Genomic DNA, 19,783 nt, shown 5'->3' on the forward strand with positions numbered 1-19,783 from the left:
TACACACAACTCTTCTTTTCAGTGTGCTTCCCTACCCTAGTCTCTATGCTAGGATCACAGCCTTCTCTCTTCCTTCTGCTCTGCTTATCATGTGTGGGTTTCATGTGCCAGTGTCTTTTTAGTGAGCCTTTATGCAACACTGGATGTGTGCAAGACCTGAGCCCAGTGGGGCCAGGAAATCAGATAAGTGTAATAGGCATCCTCACCTAAGTCATCACCTGATGAGACCACAGTGTGGACTCAGATAAGGTTCAGATCAGAACCTTCCTGGGAGTGGGGAGATCAGGATGCAAGGGAAGAGGGGAGTCCTGTTATCTAGAGGTGGGCCTTGAAGAATGGGAGGAAGCGGAGGTGATTTACTGCATGCCAGGCTCTGCTCTGAGCACCATCTGTGTATCTATATATTTCATCCTTTTAAGAACCATATAAGGTCCATTCAGTTGACACCTGCATTTTATACAGAGGAAGCTGACACAAAGAGAAGTAGTTACCTGTCTGCGAGCACACAGCTCATCGATGGTACTGCTGGAGTTCTCACCCGGGCAGTCAGGCTGCAGAGTTCATGCTGCCAATTGCTACACTGGGCATTTGGGGTTTGAACAAGTGAAGATGAAGTGTTGTGACTCCCAGGACGTATATGGGGAAGCCATGGTAATCACAGAGGTGGATTAGTCAGTTTGGGCCATTTTGCTGAGTTCCTGGAATCCCACACTGAAGGGGATGATTGTACCATAGAGGGCCATCGGCTTTGTGGGCCCCATCGTTGGCATTGCTTCGTTTGGTGGCATGTCGTACTTGTCATTGGTGGGCATCGGGGATGCTGGGAAGGTTTAGGGAAATTGCATAGCTTCCAGATGTTCATAAATCTTATTTACTTCTTAAGAAATGGGGTCTACTCTGTGTTACCAAGTTTTACCTCCCTTCTGGGAACCTGCTTGGCCTTTTGTACACCCTATGGGTAGAGATACCTTGGTGTTCCTGCTTGCTGTCCTCATAGCTTAAGGAGAATTTTTTTTTTTTTCCCTCATGAACTGGCAGTGTAATTCTTTGTAGACTAACAATTAGTTTAATCAAACATCCTGCCATTAGGTATCAGACCATTCTAGAGTGCTGGGGATGAGGCAAGTCTGTTTTCTTTTCTCCATGGTATTCAGGATTACCCAACCCTATGAGAAAGGGTTTGAGAGCCCTTTTGGAGCTACCATCTGAACTTGTTGGTTCAGTTGTTCTTGTTATTTAGTTGCTAAGCTGTGTCCAACTGTTTGCGACTTCATGAACTGTAGCCCACCAGGCTCCTCTTCCATGGGATTTTCCAGGCAAGAATACTGGAGTGGGTTGCCATGTCTTCCTCCAGGGGATCTTCCCGATCTAGGGGTGGAACCCTCATCTCCTGCTTGGCTGGCAGATTCTTTACCGTTGAACCACCAGGGAAGCCCTCTTGTTGGTTCCCTAGCTGCATCATATTTTCTAGTTCAGCAGAGTGATTCATTTAAAAAAAAACCCTGAAACTGCCTGTCATTACACTCATGTCTCAGGAAGACCTCATACTACACTGTTGCAAGCACTGATGCACAGCTAATTGCACTGTGAAGGATTTGGGCTTTTTGAAGCTTAATGGTTTTTTCAGCTGATAACAAATATCACAGAATAAATTTCCTTGGCACAACATCCCACCAAAAGAAAGCAGTGAACGTTTTCTACCCCGGTCTGGTGTTATTCCAGTAGTAGGAATCTCCACACCAGAAACGTGCTGTGCCTTGGCGTGAATGGGCTCAGGCGGGATGGTGAGTGAGCTTTGATCTCGCTCTTGGTGTCCGCTGGAATCGCACAGCGCGCCAGCTGAATCTGTCTCTTTCTGTGCTTCTCCCCAGAAGCCCCTTGTGCAACGCCGCTGATCTGCAGCTTCGGGAGGCCGGTGGACCTGGAGAAAGACGACTACCAGAAGGTGGTGTGCAACAACGAGCACTGCCCGCACAGCACCTGGATGCACTTGCAGTGCTTCTACGAGTGGGAGAGCAGCATCCTGGTCCAGTTCAACTGCATCGGCCGGGCCCGGAGCTGGAACGAGAAGCAGTGCCGCCAGAACATGTGGACCAAGAAGGGCTACGACCTGGCCTTCCGCTTCTGCTCCTGCCGCTGTGGCCAGGGCCACCTGAAGAAGGACACGGACTGGTACCAGGTAAAGCGGATGCAGGATGAGAAGAAGAAGAAGTCGGGGTCAGAGAAGAACACCGGGAGGCCCCCCGGCGAGGCAGTAGAGGAGGCCAAGAAGTGCCGGCCGCCCTCCAAGCCCCAGAAAGGCTTGAGCCACGACCTGCCCCGCCGGCACTCCATGGACCGGCAGAACTCGCAGGAGAAGGGCGGCGCTGGGGCCGGCGCGGCAGTCTACGGGGCGCGCTCGCCCTGCGGCTCCCCGGGCCAGTCCCCGCCCACCGGCTACTCCATCCTCTCCCCCGCCCACTTCAGCGGCCCCCGCTCCTCCAGGTACCTCGGGGAGTTCCTCAAGAACGCCATCCACCTGGAGCCTCACAAAAAGGCCCTGGCTGGGGGCCACGTGTTCCGAAACGCCCACTTTGACTACAGTCCGGCGGGGTTGTCGGTTCATAGGGGGGGCCACTTCGATGCGCCCGTGCAGTTCCTCCGGCGCCTGGACCTGTCCGAGCTCCTGACTCACATCCCCCGGCACAAGCTGAACACTTTCCACGTGCGGATGGAGGACGATGCCCAGATGGGCCAGGGCGAGGACCTGCGCAAGTTCATCCTGGCAGCCCTGAGCGCCAGCCACAGGAACGTGGTGAACTGCGCCCTGTGCCACCGGGTGCTCCCGGTGTTCGAGCAGTTCCCGCTGGTGGATGGAACTCTGTTCTTAAGCCCCTCGAGACACGATGAGATCGAATACGATGTTCCCTGTCACCTTCAAGGTACAGGTGTTCACTCACCTTGCCGGTTTTCTGTGTGTGAGAAGTGAAAAGCCAATGAGAAGGGATGGCTGTGTTCGGGCTTCATTTTAACTGCTGGTGTGTTTTTGTTCTAGACAGGAGCTAGCTAACATTTGAATATTTCAGCTCTGCCCAGTGAGGTGGTGGAGGTGATATCCTTCACTCTGATGTCACACTATACTAAGTATACAGTGGTCCTGGTGGGTAATTTTATGTTTTTGTCTTGCTCTAATTTGAAGAGAGGATTCGGGTGTGCAGTGTTTAGTAATTGGGAAGAAAGTTAGAGAAGGAATTGCATAAAAATGTTTTACTTGCTATAAAATAGTTGCCTTTGAAATCTATGTTAATATACTCAGCAAGCTATAGTATATTCTCTTTGATCTTTGTAAACATAACACAGTGAAGGAAAAGGAGGGGTCAGAGACTGTGAGTTTTTAGATTAGTTGAATTAATCTTAAAATTTGTGAAAGGCGAGACTTTCTTGATCGCAGGAAAAATCAGATATTATTCTGGTAGTGAGGGATGGCTTCCCTTGGTAGCTCAGCTGGTAAAGAACCTGCCTGCAATGCAGGAGACCCTGGTTTGATTCCTGGGGTCGGGAAGATCCCCTGGAGGAGCGATAGGCTACCCACTCCAGTATTCTTGGGCTTCCTTGTTGGCTCAGAAGGTAAAGAATCTGCCTGCAATGCTGAAGACCTGGATTTGATCCCTGGGTTGGGATGATCACCCGGAGGAGGCCATGGCAACCCACTCCAGTATTCTTGCCTGGAGAATTCCTATAGACAGAGGAGCCTGGCAGGCTGCAGTACATGGGGTCACAGAAAGTTGGAGATGACTGAGCAACTAAGCACACACATGCGAGAGTAAGAGGTGGGGAGCTTATTAGTGCTGTGGATAACATACAGAGACTGGGACATTTCACCGAAAAATGAATGACGGGGTTGGTCAGTTGACAGAGAACTCTGTCAATTCATGTAAAACTATTGAATTTATGTAAATATGGGATATATGACATATAAGCTGTTTATAACTTTAAAACCGTGCTAAGAAAGCCTATAGTAAGAAGGATATATCCCCACTTAACTTCTTCCTAGCAGCCCCTGCTGTCTCACTTCTCAGAGACACTCTCGAATCTTAACTAACTTAAGATTTTTACCATCATAATTTTAAAACCGCGAACTTCATTCTCCAATTTTAGGTATTACCTGTTGATTTACCTTTAAAAATTAAAAAAAAATTTTTTTGGCTGTGTTGGGTCTTTGTTGCTGCACAGGCTTTTCCCTAGTTGCTGTGAGCGGGGGCTAGTCTGTAGTTGCCGTGGGCGGGCTTCTTGTGGTGGCTTCTCTTAACGTGGAGCCTGGGCTCAGGGCGCGAGGGCTTCAGTAGTTACAACATTTGGGCTCAGTAGTTTCAGCTCCCAACTCTAGAGCACAGGCTCAGTAGTTGGGCTCACGGGTTTAGTTGCTCTGCAGTATGTGGGGTCTTCTTGGACCAGGGATCAAGCCTGTGTCTCCTGTATTGGCAGGAGGATTCTTTACCGCTACCCACCAGGGAAGTAAAGTATTGATTTACTTTTAAGGTGGATGATGATTTATGCTTTCTTGTATCTTCCCCTTTCTCTCAGGATAATGCATCAGAATTCTTCGTTGAATACATCACAATTCTTAGTTGACTCCTTAGTGATTTTGCTATTATGAGTATGTAAATATTTAATCCTGAGCCAGCAAGTATAGATATATTTCCTGTATAGAGAGTCATATGTTCCAGGACACCTTTTGTTTTTATCGGGGTTAATTGCTTAACCTTTATTGAAGCTTTGGTTGGTAGTTCTAACTCTCCAGCAACTCTACAAACCACCTTCAAAAACATTTCCACATACCTGTCAAACATTTTATGAATTTTTTTCTAGAAATTTTTTTTCGTGGACACTTTCACCTTCCTGCTCCTGTCTATCCTGGTGCACTTAAATACTACCTAGCTGTACTACTTAGGTGTCCTAGGAAATTCCTTCATCTCTTTTCCTGTTTTTTATCTTCTGCTTCCTTGATCTCATGCTTTCTTTTTTATTCTTGGTTAATTTCCTATTTGTTGAGAAGCATCCTTTAGGAGCTTTCTGAGAAAGGAGGCTTGGGAATAAATGTTTTGAGATGTTGAAAGTCTGGTAGTATCTTGATTCTGTCTTCACACTTGATTGGTAGTTGGCTGGGTATAGTCTTCCAAGTTTTAATTATTTTCCCTTTGGAATTTTGAAGGCTTTTCTTCACTGACTTCTGTCTTCCCCTGTTGCTACTGAGAAATCTAATATCATTCTTACTTCTGTTCCTTTATCTTCCCTTCCTATCCTCCAAAGGTTTTTAGATTTTCTCTTTCTAGTATTCTGAAGTTTAACCATGATATGAGTCTCTTTTTCCATTTATTGTGCAAGATGCTTTCTTAGCTTTAAGATTTTGTAAACCTAGCGTCTTCAGTTTGGGGAAATTTTCTTTTGATTTATTTCTTTGATGATTTACTCCCATTTTCATTTTCTTCCTTTTTTTTTTTTTTAACTCTAAAACAGTTAATCAGATGTTGGACCTCTTAGACTGATTTTTTTTTTTGAGGTGGAGGAGATGCTTCATTATGTATGTTTTTGGTCCTGTTCATCTCTTTATCATTCTTTTCTCTGGAAGATTTCTGTGATTTTATATTCCAATGTTTTTACTGAGTTTAAGGTTTTCTGTTCTGTGTTGTATTTGTAATTTCCTAAAGGTCTTTTTAATGGCATCCTGTTCTTATTTCATGGATGCTATTTCTATTTTATTTTTCTCAGCAGGGAAAGTGAGCTGAATTTGGTCTTCCTCGTTTTCTGGAATGTCACTTACTCCTCTGTGTCTTTTAGCCTTTGTTATTGGGCAAACCACTCTGAAACTTAGTGGTGTGAAACAGTGATGATTCATAATTTCTCACAGTTTTATGAGTTGGTTGGTTAGGATGGCATCTTACACGTCTCACAGTTGGCAGACTGGTTGGCCTTGGGAGCCTTGGCTAGAATGGCTTATCCCTGTTTATACATCCTTTTGTGTGCCAGTGGACTAGCCGGGGCTTTTTCACATGCTGTTTTTAGGATGGCAGTAAAGATGGCGAGAGTGGGGCTGCATGGCCCTTCTCTCTTGAGACTTAAGCTTAGGACTGAGTAACTCACTTTAGTCACATTCTGTTCTTCAAAATAAGTTGTCAGGCTATCCCAAATTCAGGGGATCATTCAATAGACTCTGCTTCTTGATGAAAGTTGTATAGAATGTGTGGTTATTTAGTAATAAATTACTCTTTCTCTTTCAGCTCTTCATCTCAACCTCCCCTGTGCTTTTTGTCCAGTTTCAGAGCTGCACCATTTACTATTTTCTCCATTTTATTTCTGATCTCATATTTTGGTTCACAGTTACAAGTATGTCATTGTTTCATGGAAGATGGAATTTTTATTTTGTTACATGATTTTTCTACTGTGTGGGGATAATTATAGAGGAAAGAAGATGGAAACATCATCATCATTTCATGACTGGAAGTATTCTTTATGAAAATGAATGAGGGTACAAGGGTACAGGGTACAAGAGAGGAGAGTTGTCCTTTTTCTATTCATGATGGACAGATTCCTTTCATTTAATCAGTTCACTAACCAACCAGACTTACGCACTGCATACTTGTACTGGGTACTATCAGTTCTTGCTACTCATCGATCTATAATCTTAGGACGTAAGATGCATTTATAAAAATGTAACTAACTTTACCAGGCCTAAGGCCCTAGTCTCACCTGTGGAACTGGTATCACCTGGCTATTATGTACATAAAGCAGCATCTTATCATTTCCAAGGAGGAAAAGGGCACTTTGACCTGGATAGTCAAAGGAGGCAGTGTGGAGACAGATATCAGGAGGTGCGTTGGACTTTGATAAACTCAGGGTCTAACTACTACATCAGGTGTTTGTTGATAAGGAGTAATGTGAGGAAAGGAATGGTGGTTCATAAAAAGATCAGGAGACAGAGAACTGAGAGAACCATTTGCCTGGAACAGAGGTTCTCGAGTGGAAAATGAGTAAAGTACGTGGAGAACAGATTACAGATGTCCTTTCAAGCCATAACAAAGAGCTTTGCCATGTTGATGAATTGAAGAATTTAGCAATTTTTTTTTTTTTTTAAGCCAATGGTTGCTTGGGAGAAAAACTGTTTACAAGGGGTGGAAGCTCTGCAGTTGTAACTTAAATCTCCATTCTAGATGCAAGGAGAAAAGCGACCAGCTGAGTGGTGACAGTGGAGATTGAAAGGTGGGAATAGCTGTGAGAGATTATGTTAAAGGGAAGATTACAGCTTTGGAGACAGCTTGACTATGGAGGATAAAGATGTGTCCTTGTTGGCTCACTCTTAGTCTAGACAAAGTAAATGGTATTTATCATGAACAGGAGTGGAGAAAGTTGGGGAAGGGACCAGGCCTTAGATGAAAGAAGAAGAGGCATTTATGTGTATTGGGTTTGAAGAGATGCTGGGACTTTTGTGTGGAGATGTCTCTCACAAATGTTATAATAAATAAATATCTAAGATGAACACTGAAGCTTATTTATAATGTTAGTGGCTAAAAGAATGGAAGAGTTTTTGAATGGGGAGAAAAGAGAAGGAAAAGCAGGAGTATATGACCGAGCCCAGGACTGATCTTGGATACCCATCAGAGAGTGGATTAGAAGGGTAAAAATTAGATAGCCTGAAAATTCTCTGTGTGTGTACACACCTGAAGTACATATACATCCACAGATAATGAATGCATTAGGTGTGTACTACAAAGGTCTTGAGCAGTTTGATTGTTGATAATAAAAATCTGAGGATCTGGGTGTTTTAACAGTACCCGACAAGTCAGTGCCACAAGTGGGGCTTTGGCATGTGTCTGTGTTTTTATTGCCACATCTAAGAGAAGTCCATGCAATCTTTTTTATAACAAGCCAGTGTCAATCATTTCTTCCATTCTAGAGTTTCAACCATGTATTCCTTAAAGCATTTTCAGTTCCAATAGAAAGGCCCATTCCAGGCCATAAGATTCCAGGCTGCAGTTGGTGATACACTCCTGAAATATTGTATTATTTCCAGTGGTGGACTCTGTGGATTGTCACGCCCTTGCGTTGGGACCCTATTCCTGTCACTGTCTTGCCCAGCTCCAGCGCCTCTTCCCTGACTTTTCCAGATGAAGATGCTTTTGCTTGGTTGTGATCATTTATTAAGGTTTAATAATTTATTAATTTACTGAGACAGATGGAGTTAAGAATTTCATTTGGCGCTTCTTTACCACTTAGAACCACAGAAATCTACTGTTTGTTTGAATTCACAATCCTAGAATAGATTTAGAAATTTTAAATTCTCAGTACTTAGGATAACGTGTAAACAGTAATTGAAACAAATCCAGAGACTCAGTCCAGGCCAGGAATTCCCATGATGTAGAGTGGAGGTTAAGAGTCAGACAGAAATTTAAGTCTGGACTTTGCTACTTACTATCTTTTTGAACTTGAGCAAGCTACTTCAGCTCTAGTAAGTTTTACTTCCTCCTATCTGAAGTGGGAATAACAATAATGCCTACTTTATAGGGTTGTCATGAGGGTTAAGTAAAATGAGTCACATAGCCTCCAAGCACAGTGCCAGGTCCTGGGTAAGCATTCAGTGAGGTTCACTGTCAACTTCATCATAGTGGTTATTGCTTCCAACATGTGACTTCTCCATCTGTCCCTGCTCCAACCAGCCACCTGGGTGTCTTTGAGTGTTGGAGAACTGCAGTGAGTAAGTCTAGAAGGGAGATTGGAAATGAAGCCTTTTCCAGTGGTAGCTGGATACTGAACTGACATCCTGAAATGCCCTAGGCCACTCTGCGTGGGCATGGCATGTGAGATCGTTTTATTTGCAGAACACTACAGAGCAGAGGTGGGCAGTATTGCAAGAAACTGTTATCACCCATCCCATTTTTGGCAGAGGCCCCCAAGGTTAAAATGTCTTTGGCTGTTAACATATTCCATCCGTTCATGCAACATACAATTATGGAGTGCTTTCCATGTTCCAGATACTGTGCTAGACATTGCAGCTTCAAGGAGGGCATAGTTCTCACAGAGATGGAGAGTCTTGTAAGCGAATGAAATGAAAGGTTTCCTTATAAGTACTGTATATCCCTTTCCAGGGGGTAAGGAGCAGGTTGACCCTCAACGCTGAAAAGATGGCAGTGGGCAGCACATTCTGAGTAAGGAACCACGTAGGAGTATGTGTCCTGCTAATGGTAGTTTTTAGCACCGTGGAACCCTGATTCCCACGTAGAGAGCACGTTGTTGCTGCTGCCTGATGCTGGACATTCTAACTCTTCCTGATTTGAACCTAAACCCTTCCATGTAAACTAGGGTGATGTCTTTCCTTTATAAGCATTAGATATCGATAAATAGTAGAGGGATGAACTTGCGACTTTCAAGAGCCTAGTAAATAACAAGACATCAAACTCCTTTTGGAAAAAAACACAAGTAAGATATAATTCTGGTTCCTAAATTGGATGTGGTGATGGCTGAGCAATTTTGGAGGCAAGAACAGTTAACATAGTAATTTTGGCTGTGGCATAATTTTGGGCTATCAATACCAAGACAGACTCTGGGCTTTTTATGAGGGGATGATGAGAGCCCCTGAGCACAGACCAGCATTGCCGGTTCAGCCTCCATATGAGCAGAAAGCCCTGCATGATCCCAGGTTGGTTATGAGCTTCTGTGGCTTGGTCATGTGAGTTTGGATATACGTATTGTAAACCTGGCAGCACTTTTCAGAAAAGTGAATTGAAGCCAGTGTTTAATAAACTTGAACTTAAAGTATGTGTTTCATTGACAGTAGTTGGTAATCCATCATTATTCTATTTTTTTTAATTGGAGGCTAAATTTATTTATTTTAATTGGAGGCTAATTACTTTACAATATTGTATTGGTTTTGCCATACATCAACATGAATCCGCCACAGGTGTACACGTGTTCCCCATCCTGAACCCCCCTCCCACCTCCCTCCCCATACTATCCCTCTGGGTCATCCAAGTGCACCAGCCCCGAGCATCCTGTATCCTGCATTGAACCTGGACTGGTGATTCATTTCACATATGATATTATACACATTTCAATGCCATTCTCCCAAATCATCTCACCCTCTCCCTGTCCCACAGAGTCCAAAAGACTGTTCTATACATCTGTGTTTCTTTTGCTGTCTCGCATACAGGGTTATCGTTACTATTTTTCTAAATTCCATACATATGCGTTAGTATACTGTATTGGTGTTTTTCCTTTTGGCTTACTTCACTCTGTATAATAGGGCCAGTTTCATCCACCTCATTAGAACTGATTCAAATGTATTCTTTTTAATGGCTGAGTAATACTCCATTGTGTATATGTACCACAGCTTTCCTATCCATTGGTCTGCTGATGGGCATCTAGGTTGCTTCCATGTCCTGGCTATTATAAACAGTGCTGCAGTGAACATTGGGGTACACGTGTCTCTTTCAATTCTGGTTTCCTCGGTGTGTATACCCAGCAGGGGGATTGCTGGGTCATAAGGCAGTTCTATTTCCAGTTTTTTAAGGCATCTTCACACTGTTCTCCATAGTGGCTGTACTAGTTTGCATTCCCACCAACAGTGTAAGAGGGTTCCCTTTTCTCCACACTCTCTCCAGCATTTATTGCTTGTAGACTTTGGATAGCAGCCATTCTGACTGGCGTGAAATGGTACCTCATAGTGGTTTTGATTTGCATTTCTCTGATAATGAGTGATGTTGAGCATCTTTTCATGTGTTTGTTAGCCATCTGTATGTCTTCTTTGGAGAAATGTCTATTTAGTTCTTTGGCCCATTTTTTGATTGGGTCATTTATTTTTCTGGAATTGAGCTACAGGAGTTGCTTGTATATTTTTGAGATTAGTTGTTTGTCAGTTGCTTCATTTGCTATTATTTTCTCCCATTCTGAAGGCTGTCTTTTCACCTTGCTTATGTTTCCTTTGTTGTGCAGAAGCTTTTAAGTTTAATTAGGTCCCATTTGTTTATTTTTGCTTTTATTTCCAATATTCTGGGAGGTGGGTCATAGAGGATCCTGCTGTGATGTATGTCGGAGAGTGTTTTGCCTATGTTCTCCTCTAGGAGTTTTATAGTTTCTGGTCTTACATTTAGATTTTTAATCCATTTTAAGTTTATTTTTGTGTATGGTGTTAGAAAGTGTTCTAGTTTCATTCTTTTGCAAGTGGTTGACCAGTTTTCCCAGCACCACTTGTTAAAGAGATTGTCTTTAATCCATTGTATATTCTTGCCTCCTTTGTCAAAGATAAGTTGTCCATAGGTGCATAGATTTATCTCTGGGCTTTCCATTTTGTTCCATTGATCTATATTTCTGTCTTTGTGCCAGTACCATACTGTCTTGATGACTGTGGCTTTGTAGTAGAGCCTGAAGTCAGGCAGGTTGATTCCTCCTGTTCCATTCTTCTTTCTGAAGATTGCTTTGGCTATTCGAGGATTTTTGTATTTCCATACAAATTGTGAAATTATTTGTTCTAGCTCTGTGAAAAATACTGTTGGTAGCTTGATAGGGATTGCATTGAATCTATAGATTGCTTTGGGTAGTATACTCATTTTCACTATATTGATTCTTCTGATCCATGAACATGGTATATTTCTCCATCTATTAGTGTCCTTTTTGATTTCTTTCACCAGTGTTTTATAGTTTTCTATATATAGGTCTTTGTTTCTTTAGGTAGATATATTCCTAAGTATTTTATTCTTTTCGTTGCAATGGTGAATGGGATTGTTTCCTTAATTTCTCTTTCTATTTTCTCATTATTAGTGTGTAGGAATGCAAGGGATTTCTGTGTGTTGATTTTATATCCTGCAACTTTACTATATTCATTGATTAGCTCTAGTAATTTTCTGGTGGAGTCTTTAGGGTTTTCTATGTAGAGGATCATGTCATCTGCAAACAGTGAGAGTTTTACTTCTTCTTTTCCAATTTGGATTCCTTTTATTTCTTTTTCTGCTCTGATTGCTGTGGCCAAAACTTTCAAAACTATGTTGAATAGTAGTGGTGAGTCATTATTCTAAAAGGACAACTTGGGGATATATGATATGTATCATCTATTTTGCTTTTTATATTTGTTCAGATGAAAAAGTGTTGGCTTATAACTGATAAATAAGCAATTGTTTTAATCCCCTTTGGTGACCAAAGGTGGCTTCTTTGCCAGCCGCTCTCAGCCTTGTGTCTTCTGTGCACAGGGAGGCTCATGCACCTGTATGCGGTATGTGTGGACTGCCTGGAAGGTGTTCACAAGATCATCTGCATCAAGTGTAAGTCGCGGTGGGACGGCAGCTGGCACCAGCTGGGCACCATGTACACCTACGACATCCTGGCCGCCTCTCCGTGCTGTCAGGTTGGTGTTGACCCCGCAGAGCAAGCAGTGGGGGACCTCAGGCTTATGTCCCCAAGTAAATATGGAAGAGTCAGGGGCGGCCCTGGGGTGATGCTGGAGCAGGTGGGAGGGTGTGGAGAACGTGCCACAGGAAGGAGTGGCCAAGGGCCTCCCAGGAGTCCGGCAGTGACGGTTGATTAACTACAGCATGGTGCGGCTGTTCCTGGAATACTTGGCAGTCGTTAAACGGGATCTTGCAGGATAATGTATAATTCTGTGGGAAATAGTTTAAGTGTTTTAAGTCAAAAAAAGCACGTCTTAAATGGCAGAATAGCACACTTTCATTTGTAAAAAGTGAACATGAAAAGGACTCTGCTAGCCTGTTACCAGAGATTGTCTCTGGATGGTGGGATGGGATGCTCAATGGTTCCTTTAGTTTTCTTCTTATTTACTTAGAGTTTTTAAAGCTTTAGATGTAAGAAAAAGTTGTCATTTAAAAGGAAAGAAGAAAGTCTCACTTCCTCTCATAGACAGGATTTTCTTTTTGTTTCCTTTGTGTGGGACAGTGCAATTTATATAGGATCTGCCTGCCATGGAATGTGTCTGAGGCTGACTTGAAAGATTTGTAATCCTTAAAGCTCTGCTAAGGGGAGGCATATTCTGATGCTAAGAAAGCATCTGAAATTTAGCTGTCATGAGGAAAAGAGGAAAGTATTAACATGTGAAAATGCATTAAATAAGTCCATAGAAACAGAAGACAAAATCCTTGGAAATATCTTGATTTGTTTCCAAGTGCTTTGGAAAAGAAAAGGCTTTTTATATAATTCCTTGATATTTACAGGCTGGAGAGATTATTTTCCTTTCGTCTTAAGTGTCTAAGCCTTGAGTATAAACACCTGATAAACATTTCAGTAGTTTATTAATAGTTTTTTATCTTTAGCATTATGATTTGATTTTTATAAAGAGAACATCCTTACCATTAGCAATTTATTCAGAAGATAAGCTGTGTTGGTTGAATGAAGAGGTTGGTGGGGTTGGTATTTAAGCCTTTCTGTGTCTGTACTACTGATCTTAGAAGAGAGAAATGTAGTCGTGAGAGCCCTGAATGGTCATTTGTAGCCTGTCATTTGATTCTAGATATAATTGAGTCCTTTTATGCTATTCTCATATACAGACCACATTTCCATTTTAAAACTTAGTCTTGTAAATGAGATATCATTGTGTTTTACTAAGAGTTTTATAATACCTTTAGCGTTTTATAATACCCAGTATACCTTGCTACCTGCTCTTGAGATGAGAGAAACAAAAGGAAGAGTTCTTTCCCACACACACCAGAGAGTTACCTTTTAAAGAAATAGGGAAGTGAAAGAATGTGTGGGCCTATAACTCATAAGAGTGCTAGCACTGGAAAGGTCTCTTTATTTTTCACATGCCGTGGAGGCCTGAACAATTAGAACTTTTCCCCCAGGTCTTCCCACACATATCAGCATGACCACAAACCTCTGTCACTGCCAGCCTGATGCTCTTTCTACTTCACCACTGAGAGGCCCTGGGATTGCTGTCTTATCTTCAGGGAGAAAAGCAGAGTGGTATCATGCCATACCCAGCCTGTTGTTACTCACCATATATTTCTTCCTTAAAACAGTTTAATCCCAGGCATTTTTTTTTTTCCTTGCCCCTTACTGGAGTGGACTTAAAAAAAAAAATCAATTTTTTGACTTAAAAAAAAATCAATTAACTATATTCACTGAGAAAGGTACAAATGTTAGATGCTACAAAGGCATCAAGGAGTGTCTTCAGGAAGACTTTGAGGCCGAAATAAGCAGGAATTCATTATTAGAACGAGTAACAGGTTAAAGAGAGTGGTTAAAGAGAGAGGTGTGCTTAGAATTTCACTTTTAATACTGTTCAGAGAGATTAGTCAGTTAAAAGGGAGTTTATCTCAGGTAGACTGTAATGACTAAGAGGGTAGGCTCTGGGTAAGCTACTGGGGTTCAGATCTCAGCCCTTCTGCTTTATCACCATGTGCTTCAGTATGATCATCTAAAATTGATATACTACTACCTACTTATGGGAGCGTTTTGAGGATGAAGTGGTTTTAGAATGCATCTAAATTGAGAGCCTGCTGTACTTTATAATTTCCTATTATTCACTGAAGTCCTTGGACCTATTGCTGAAAGCTTAGGTCTGGTGCTGCTAGAGGGAGGCCAGGGCATGAATGAAGGCACAGTGTTCTCGTAGGTTCCAGAAGCCTCAGCGTAAACATGGCCCTTATTTCCAGATCCTCAATTTTACTAGAGTATTTGAGGGAAATTTTATTTTTACCTCAAAGAAAGCAGAAGTGTAGTTAGGAGTAGAATGAAAAATGTATATACATTTAAGAAATAAACTCAAAAACAATCTTCAAAGAAATTTCATGCAGGTTTGGATGAGAGAGGTTGGTTTCAGCCACTTATTAAAACCCACAGGGAAGAGATTTTCGATTGTTAGGAGTTTTACTGGAGAAGTTTAGGCAGTACAGGTCGAGAATTTTCTTCCCATCTGTAGAGTAATTACAAGCAGTGCTGCACATCAGGAGAGAAATGAAGAATCGTTAATCTTTTAGGCTGATGGGTAAATATTTGCGTGTATAATATCTCATGCTTATCTGATGCTCTGCCCACTCTGTTTGGGGTAATAAAGGGATGCTTTATTAAACTCTTGATCAGTTTCCCAGGTAAGCAGTCTTGAGTGTGGTTTGGCAATGCTGGGGGTGCAGAGGGGTAGTGTGGCTCACGGCATCTTGTGTTCCCCCCACAGGCCCGCCTGAACTGTAAGCACTGTGGGAAGCCGGTGATCGACGTGCGGATTGGCATGCAGTACTTCTCCGAGTACAGCAACGTCCAGCAGTGTCCACACTGTGGCAACCTGGACTACCATTTCGTGAAGCCATTTTCCTCCTTCAAAGTTCTTGAAGCTTATTGATGAAAGCTTTGCTTTAGTAATAGCTATTTTATTGATATTACTTTGTTACATATCTTTTCTAGGGAAGCCTTCTGTGACATTCATTTCTTTTCTAATTGAAAGGAGAGTTCCTTTGTGTACTTGTGCCTGCCCCTTGCCCTCTCTTGACTCCCACGTGTTAGTCTGTGGTCATGACCAGCACCCAGCCAGGTACTCCTGTGAGCTTGGGGGAACGGTTCGCTATCACTAAGAGTCTCTCAGGCAGCTTTTAGGGTGGTGGGGAGGATGGGGTGAATTTAGGAAAAGGATTACATGGTCGTAAACTGAGAGCATGGAAGGAGTTGGGAAGAAAATGTTAACTGTCTAAAGATCCACTTTTAAGTCTTCTCTGGGCCTTGGGAAAAACATGTGACAAGTGAATGTAACCTGTGCCTGGAGAGCTGATGGTGTGTTTGTCCTCTTTGGTTTGGCATTCTGCAGCACACACTGACCTGCCGCTTCCCCTCACCGACAGATCACTGGGAAGTGGACATGAGCCCTGATTCTATCCCTGTTGTATTCTAGCAGCCAGTTTTCATACTGAAAATAATATCCAAATTATAAGACATATGAAAACAATGGGTGTCGCACATATTTTTAGGTAAAACTGACCCGTAACAAAGAATATGCTAAAAGAATTTGGAAATGATGCACACTGACTCAGAGGGCCAAAGGGCAGAACGCTGTCATTTGAATTGTATCTTTGAGGTTGGTCAAACAAGCTTGTAAGGAGAATTCCATGAATAACCTGATTTGGGCGGTACTGATTTATATAGGTTTGTACTGTCGAAGTGTCATTTGATGTCAGATTCTTCTCACAGCCACAGACCCTAACTGGTAAGTTTCACAAGCAGTCATTGCCACACTTAGCTTCCCCCGAAACTGCTTATGGCTGCATTTTACTCTGTTAGTGCTGAGTTTCCAAAATCAAAGATTTGACCTTCAGAAGGAATGGAAAAAAATTATTTGTGAAGCTTTGAGGAAAAGAATAATTTTAGTATTTCTCTTTAAAGTGTTTCATTTTGGAAGATCACCAATTAAAATGCATAACAATATGTTTGAGCATAGATTATTCTAAAGATCTCCATGATACCTTACCACTATTGAAAAAGATGGTAATTTATAGAACTTTGTTAGTCAGAGCATTGAGCTTTCTAAAATACAGCCTCTGTTTATTAGAGTTTCCTGATTTAAATAGACTGACACCCCTTATCTTTATAAAACTGGAATTGGAATATGATTTCTCAAAAAATGAATTTGGTAATTTTAGTTATAATACACATATGTGTTATAAGGATGCTGAGAATATCCTTTTATGGATAACTAAATTTGGGGTTATGTGGATATATTCTATTACTTAGTTTATATCATTTCCCCCTCTCACCTCCAAGAAAACACAGTTGTTTTTCCTCTCAGAAGTGTTTAGGCATCATTGCAAGTGAGTTTCAGTTCTGCTACATGGAATATTTGATGTTTTGTTTGAAAAAACATAGCTGACTGTGAGAGTTTGACTAATACTCTTCGTCTTTCGGTTTGGATGATGATAATTTGGCTGACCACATCTAGTTTGCATCTAGTTTGATATTTGATGATCTGAAGAATATTTCACAGTGGGGGGAAATGCTCAATGCTCATAAGACGCAGCAAGTTGTTATTAGCCTGACAGTGTTTGATGCAAGGAAAAGAGGTCTATAGGACATAGCCCTTGCAAATCTGTCTTTGATACATAAAACTGTAACTGAATCAGCTGTTTCCCTATTGATTCTCTGTCATGTACCAGGTATAAAAAAATTGAGGAGTTTCTCTTGTCTTCAGCGTACCATTGGATTTTATTTCTGAATTTCAGATGAGTAGTAAAATATTTGTAATGCTGTTCTTAAACCCACCTAAATTTCTAAAGAGAAACCTGCTTGTATTATTGTTCTGAAGCTTAAAAGCTTACATGTAGATCACCTACATGCCCCTCAGCCTAAAACTATTGCAAGTGTAGATGCATTCAGTATTTTCCCCTTACGTTGTTGTCTACTTTTGGAGAAATAAGTATGAGGAGGTTTCACTGTAGTTGAGTAAAATTTGCTTGTGGCCTTTATTTTGATGGTTCTGTTAGGATTCTGTGGGTGCTAAATTGCTATGCCTTTATGGCATTGCATTCTTGTCTAAAATGGAAAATTTGGCAGATTTGAGAATAAAATATAATTGAGTACGCAACCATGTGAAGAATAAATTTTATTTTGGAATCTGCTGACCTTAATATTTTCATCATACTTTCTAGAAGTCCTTTGCTCTGAGTACCTTGATAGGAATTGGAATATACCACAAAAGATGATTATTTTGGTTGAGGTTCAGATGTTAAAGGATATTAGTCATCCAAGAGGTCCATTTTCTGTTTTTCTAATAGTGTTCAAAGACATGAACCCACTTATAGGTAATTTTTATATACTTTAACTTGTTTTATCATTATTTTTAAGAGTTAAACCTTGAACAAATAAAATTACCTGCTTTAGTTTAGTGGGATGACTATTTCTGATGGTATTGTCATCTTCTCTTCAGGCTAGCTCAGTTCTTCACTCTCTTGTGTTTTCTGGTTGCATTTGAAGCAATTGATACACCTATGGCCATGAAGTTAGGGAGTGGGCTGAATTATCCCATTGTAATTAAGAAAGAGCTTTCTCCAAACAGAATATTCCTAGGTGTTTAAATCCTAAAACTAACAGATAAACTTTTAATATAACTTGTTAGAGCACCCAGACTAACTTGCTGAAATCTTTCGTTTTGTCCTGTAAGATCAGTGCTTAACATGCAGTCTCTACTCCTGTGTTCGGGTCAGTCACTCCAGTTTGCTCTTCTCTAGTCTCATGGTAGCAGCTGTTGGGTCATTGCAGTCAGAGGTTGGGGAGGAGGTGAGGAGAAAGTGCTCTTGTTCAGTGTTTTGGTTCCTGTAAAAGGATGCTGCCTAACCCAACTCATCTCTGTGTCCTGTTGACTTTATTATTATTCCAGATCATTGAAAGAAAACATAATGGGTGGGCATCATTAACACCAGCTCAAAAATACATTCTTGTCAGTAAAGATTTCTTGTCAAGATGTCTTGGATTGCACTTTTGTTGAGAGAAGACAGTGTAAATAGTTAAAGAATGTTGATAAAATTGAAACATTTGGAATTGTGTGGTGGTAGCAGGTTTCTGTTTGTGAAATGTATGTATTAAAAATAATAAAATTTCAGAAACTAATATTGTATTCTCTCTTTAGTGTGCCACTTTATTTTCTGTTGGGATTTTAGGTTTTTGAGTGTGGGATTGTTTGGTCAGAAAAGATAATAGAGAAGTCTTTCCTATGGTTTGGTCACTATTCATGTAGCTATTTCAAAGTCCCTATTGCAGCTAATAAAAACTCAGAACTTTTTTTGCTGTTTAAAAGTGATGCGTCACATACACATTCCCTTTACAACAAAATAAGCATTCTGTATAACAGAGTTGGTTCCATGTGGAGGATCCATAATTATTGTTCTGGTTATAGGGAATTATATCTGACTAAGTAGATAATCCTATTCTACAGTTTGTTGTTGTTGTTTTTAGACCTGCAACAATTTGCATAATGAAAAGACTAGATTATATCCTTCTTCGGTATAAGAAAATGAAAACTGAGTTGTTAAACTTCTTGCTGACTTTGAGGCACTGTGATCTAGTTTAACTTATGTTTCAAATTTCCTTGTTCCCTTCATTTCACATATTATTCTTAGCTGAAGAATTGAAATCCACAAAATGATTAGAGTACATAATAACATGTGGAAAGGAGGGTGAGGAAAGAGTCTCCAGGGGATTCCAAGCTTGTTTTACCATTATTTCCTACAGACATCTGAGATATACATTTTATTTATTCAAAGCCTTAATGACTTGGGATATCATGATTGCTAATAATGTAATTTATTTCAACAAAATTCCTTTGCAATTGTAAGGAACATATAGTTCTTACTATGGTAGAAAGAAAAAAAGTTAAACCAATTATTAAGAATTATGTTTAATGGAGGAAAATTTTATTTGTTCTTAGTGGTTTCCATTTCTTTAAATCTTGCATATGTAGCTTTGACTTAAATTTAGCAGCAGTTAGCTTGCTAATTTTATAGGCTGTTTCTCTAGTAAAGAGTTAAATTTTGGAAGAAAAAAAAGCTTTGCTTGAGCTTTTATTCTTTTTATGTTCTTTCAGTTCTCTATACCTGGGATAAACCTTATCTAATGAATATGAAATATCTTTGAAGATAGTAAAGTGTCATACAGATACACTAGAAATAATGTATTTTTAAAGGATACTTTTATTCTAATGACAATCTTTGACACTGTGATAATTAATTCATATAAGCTCAATTTGGTATTGTCTCAGGGACAGCAAAAATAAACAAAGCACTTTGTCTCATGGTATTCAGTAAAAATACTGATTACATTTGTCAGTATTCAAGTG

At 40.8% G+C, this 19,783-nt stretch overlaps 1 protein-coding gene across 1 annotated transcript in view; it reads left to right on the forward strand.

Annotated features, from left to right (window-relative positions):
• HECA (hdc homolog, cell cycle regulator) overlaps positions 1-18,558 on the forward strand; it is a 45,152-nt gene extending 26,594 nt beyond the window's left edge. The window contains exons 2-4 of the mRNA XM_061428143.1: positions 1,872-2,921; positions 12,213-12,367; positions 15,146-18,558. Coding sequence (XP_061284127.1) covers positions 1,872-2,921; positions 12,213-12,367; positions 15,146-15,310 — 1,370 coding nt within the window. The 3' untranslated portion in view covers positions 15,311-18,558. The remainder of the gene's footprint in view (positions 1-1,871; positions 2,922-12,212; positions 12,368-15,145) is intronic.
• The last annotated feature ends 1,225 nt before the right edge of the window (positions 18,559-19,783 follow it).

The sequence above is a fragment of the Bos javanicus genome, chromosome 9 (assembly GCF_032452875.1).
Source record: "Bos javanicus breed banteng chromosome 9, ARS-OSU_banteng_1.0, whole genome shotgun sequence".
In the NCBI taxonomy this organism is placed as follows: Eukaryota; Metazoa; Chordata; class Mammalia; order Artiodactyla; family Bovidae; genus Bos; species Bos javanicus.